General features: G+C 50.9%; 1 protein-coding gene across 1 annotated transcript; it reads left to right on the top strand.

Annotated features, from left to right (window-relative positions):
• Positions 1-790: 790 nt before the first annotated feature.
• LOC107636193 (uncharacterized) lies at positions 791-1,273 on the top strand. Its single transcript, XM_016339716.1, has one exon. The coding sequence runs from the start codon at positions 791-793 to the stop codon at positions 1,271-1,273; it is 483 nt and encodes a 160-aa protein (XP_016195202.1).
• Positions 1,274-4,536: the final 3,263 nt, after the last annotated feature.

Raw genomic sequence — 4,536 nt, 5'->3', positions numbered from 1 at the left:
GAGTATATATGGGTAGGGCCCTATCCCTCCCCACGGTACGTCACTATCCCATATTCTGACTGTCATCTGTAAAAACTCTGACTTGGACATCGGAGTGTCATTGCAGGTGGCTTCCCCCTCACATCACAACAGCTCGGGAGGTCGTTAAGCCTCAGTTCACGCTCACCAGACCCCAATCAAGGCCGATTCTCACAATCACACATGAAAGCATTACCGACCCGTCCGGCACCCGAAGTACCGAACGTTGGTGCCGTCTGTGGGGACTGGCCTGAATGGACTTTCTGTTGGGTCCTGTGGAGGCAGATGACGGAGGAAAACCGCGCGAGGAGGAAATGGCTCCCCGAACTGGGAGGGTAGCCTTTGTGGCTTCCTCTCGCGAACGCACAAGAACCCCCCGCGGCGACCTGAGCTTCCCTCGCGCTCTTAGGAGAGGCGCCCCTTTGGAGGAACAGGGAGCGACAGCGCCAGAATAATGCAAGAGCTGCGCCACAGGGTGCAGAACCTGAAGCGGGAGCTAGCGAGCAAAGAGCGCTACCAACCAGCTCTAGGGCAAGGTCGTTCCCGGTCTCCTCAGAGGAGGGGAACCAGAGGGAGAAGTTCCCGAAGGGATTGCTCTGGATGCACCTCGATCCCCTGGTCTGAATCAGAAAGCCATGGGGAAAGCAGGGAGTTGCCGAGAAGATGGTGAGATCCCATCATCTACACCCGACCTCCAGCAAGGCACACTGAGGAGGAAATCTGAGAGGATAGCAGAGAGAGACCAAGGAGGACATCACGACGCCCTGTGATTATGGGGGCGACCCCTTTCCACCACTACATTCTCAAGGTCCGGCTTCCGAAGCATTTCGATAAGCCAACGGACATGAGATATGACTGCACCCAAGATCCTCAAGAGCATCTAATAGCCTTTGAGGCTAGGATGAATCTAGAGGGCGTGGGTGATGAAGTGAGATGTCGCGCCTTCCCCGTGACCTTAGCAGGGCCGGCAATCTGCTGGTTCAACGCTCTCCCCCAGGGCTCCGTGACAACTTTTACGGACATAACACGTGCCTTCCTAGCTCAGTTTACCACGCGTATTGCTAAAGCTAAGCACCCGATTAACTTGCTGGGGGTGACGCAAAGAAGCGGCAGACTGACCAGGAAGTACCTGGATAGATTCAATGATGAATGTCTGGAGATTGACGGCCTAACCGACTTGGTGGCCAGCCTGTGCTTGACAAATGGGTTGCTGAACGAAAATTTTAGGAAACACCTTACCACCAAGCCCATGTGAACGATGCAAAAAATTCAAAACGTTGCCAGGGAGTACATAAACGACGAAGAGGTTAGCCAAGTCGTGGCAGCCAACAACCGGCAGTGTGCCTATAACCATGCTCGTCAGCCCAAAAATGGGGAAAGGCCTAAAGAGCACTCCAAGGACGGAGCGCCAGCTAAAGCCTTCAAGCCGTTTCCCTGGGTAGGAAAGTTTACTAACAACACTCCCCTGACAGCCCCGATCGTCGAAGTGTACCAGCAGATAGCTGACAAAGGCATCCTGTTGAAGCCCCGACAACTCAATGATAGAACTGGAGGGAACAAAAACCTCTACTGGGACTACCACAAGGGCTTCGGCCACAAGACCCAAGATTGTTTTGATTTGAAGGATGCTCTGGAGCAGGCGTTCTGGGAAGGTAAGCTGGCAGAGTTCTCTCACCTCATAAGAGAATCAAGGAGGCGGGATCGTGACCGATCTGGTGATGACAGGAGCCACGCTGTGAAACCAAGATAAGAACCCGAGGAGGACAATGAACGCGGTCTTACTATAGTGAACGTTGTAGTCGGGAGGGACGTTGCCCCCATGTTGAAGTCGGCATGCAGGAAAGATGCCAAAGTTTTGACTGTGTCATCATCTAGTCCCGCGCCTTCCTCCAGGAGGGTCCCATCAATATCATTCGGACCAGAGGACCAATGGTTTGATGAGCTGCCGGAGAATCCTCCTATGGTGATCACAGTAAGAGTGGGAACTGGCCTGGTAAGGCGAATTCTAGTAGACACTGGAGCTGATTCGAACATCCTGTTCCGTAACTTGTTTGATGCTCTGGGCCTCCGAGACACTGACCTGAAAAACCACCAACACGGTATGATCGGCTTAGGCGATAACTTTATCAAACCTGACGGGATAGTCTCCCTGCCAGTCTCCATAGGAGGAGGACGAGGGAAGAGGTTGGTAATGGCAGAGTTTGTTGTTCTAAGGGACTCCCGGCCTACAACCTCATCTTTGGAAGAAAAACCATCAATGCGTTTGGAGCAGTGATTTGTACAAAGCTACTAATGATGAAGTTTGTTGCTGACGATGGGTCGGTTGGATCCATCAGGGAAGATTTGGAAACGGCGGTTGTGTGCGACAATGCTAGTCTCTCCCTAAGAAAGAAGTCCAAAGATGCATTCGGGGTTTTCCTGGCTGGCCTAGACGCTGGGGTCGATGACAAGCCCAGACCAGAACCTAAAGGAGACCTCGAGAAGTTCAGGGTCGGCGATTTGGAAGAAAAGTTCACCTTTGTGAACAGAAACCTCCCTCATGACTTGAAAGAGCCATTGGTGGAAATGATCAGAGCAAACGACAATCTGTTCGCCTGGATGCCAGCCGACATGACGGGGATCGACCCTGAGTTCATGTCACACCACCTGGCTGTGACATCGGAAGCCAAACCGGTGGCACAGAGAAGAAGAAAAATGTCCCAGGAAAGAGCTGATGAGGTGACCAGGCAAACGGCCAGTCTACTAGAAACAGGGTTCATCCGAGAACTGGATTACTCGACCTGGTTGTCTAATGTAGTCCTGGTCAAGAAAGCCAATGGGAAATGGAGAATGTGCATGGACTATTCTGATCTCAACAAGGCGTGTCCCAAAGATTCTTTTCCCCTCCCAACATTGATGCCCTAGTGGACGCGGCAGTAGGATATCAGTTTGTGAGTTTTATGGACGCATACTCTGGATACAACCAGATACCGATGCACTGGCCAGACGAGGAGAAGACGGCGTTCATAACACTAGGGGGTACGTACTGTTATAAGGTGATGACGTTTGGGCTAAAAAATGCGGGAGCTACCTATCAAAGGCTGATGAATAAGGTGTTTAGCAATCTTATCGGCAAGATGGTGGAAGTGTACGTAGATGACATCCTGGTGAAGACCACTCAGTCTGAGGACCTCATCAGCGATCTAGAAACCGTGTTCGTATCAACATGAGGCTCAACCCTCTCAAGTGCGCTTTCGCCATGAAGTCGGAAAGTTCTTTGGCTTCATGATAACCCAAAGAGGAGTGGAAGCCAACCTGGAGAAATGCGAAGCAATCTTGCGGATGAAGAGCCCGGAATGTGTAAAGGACGTGCAGAGACTGGCGAGAAGGCTCACGGTGCTATCCCGCTTCCTCGGTGCATCGGCTGCCAAAGCTCTGCCATTCTTCAACTTAATGAAAAAGGGGATAGTGTTCGAGTGGACCCCGGCATGCGAAGAAGCCTTCAATCACTTTAAGAATATAATCTCGGCACCACCTGTCCTCAGCAAACCCAGGAATGGAGAAGCACTGTACTTGTATTTAGTAGTAACTGATGAGGCTTTGGTAACCGTCCTGGTACGAGAAGAAGGAAAGATCCAGCAACTGATCTACTTTGTGAGTAAGGCGTTGCAAGGGGCGGAGCTAAGGTACAGTAAGCTGGAAAAGCTGGCATATACGCTCCTGACCTCCTCCCGTAGGCTGCGACAATACTTACAAGGTCACCAGATGTTCATATCCTGGGTCGAGTTATCCGACCCGAGATGATTGGCGACAAAGCGACCGACCTCTTCAGGTCAGAATATCCGACCTCTTCCCAAAGAGCTCGACTAAATCTACAGGGAAGCCCAGAAAGGGCCCAAATTAAGGAACGCGACCCAAATCCAAAGGCAGTCCAAGCCTATAGAGATAAAGGCGGTTCCCTTGAAGATAAGCTGACCTCGACTCAAAGATAAAGATAAGATAGGATAACTAACTTATCTTATCTAAAAAGGTCACTCTACAACCATTATAAATACACTGGAGCACCCAGGTATAACTCATACTCTGATTCTACTAAAAACCTGCTTAATACCCTTGTTAACTTAAGCATCGAAGTCCCTTGCAGGTACCCCCCACCCTCCAGTGGCGAAGGATCAGCAGTGAAGCTAGTCCAACAAGTCGGACACGACTGCTCCGGCTGACTCCCACCATCCAGACACGTCAGCACCGACCAATTCAGAAGATCTCATCCGAGATCGACCTCCAGTTTCAGGTAACCCTCGGAACATTGGCGCCGTTGCCGGGGAACCTGGAAGTCATCCCATCACCATGGCGGACAACCATGACAATGACCACGATTCAGATCTAGAAAATAGAACGCCGCACAAAAACGTGGGCACTACATTGAAAGATACCCCGGAATCTAACGGGGACAAAAACCCATCCAATCCAGGAGCAATCGAAGCACTTCAAGATCATTTAAAGCAACTTGAGAAAGAAACACAACAACAACGAGAGGTC

The sequence above is a fragment of the Arachis ipaensis genome, chromosome B4, assembly GCF_059453495.1.
Source record: "Arachis ipaensis isolate K30076 ecotype BB chromosome B4, ASM5945349v1, whole genome shotgun sequence".
Lineage (NCBI taxonomy): Eukaryota > Viridiplantae > Streptophyta > Magnoliopsida > Fabales > Fabaceae > Arachis > Arachis ipaensis.
Note: the sequence above shows the minus strand (reverse complement) of the source record. Positions and strands in the feature narration are given on the sequence as shown.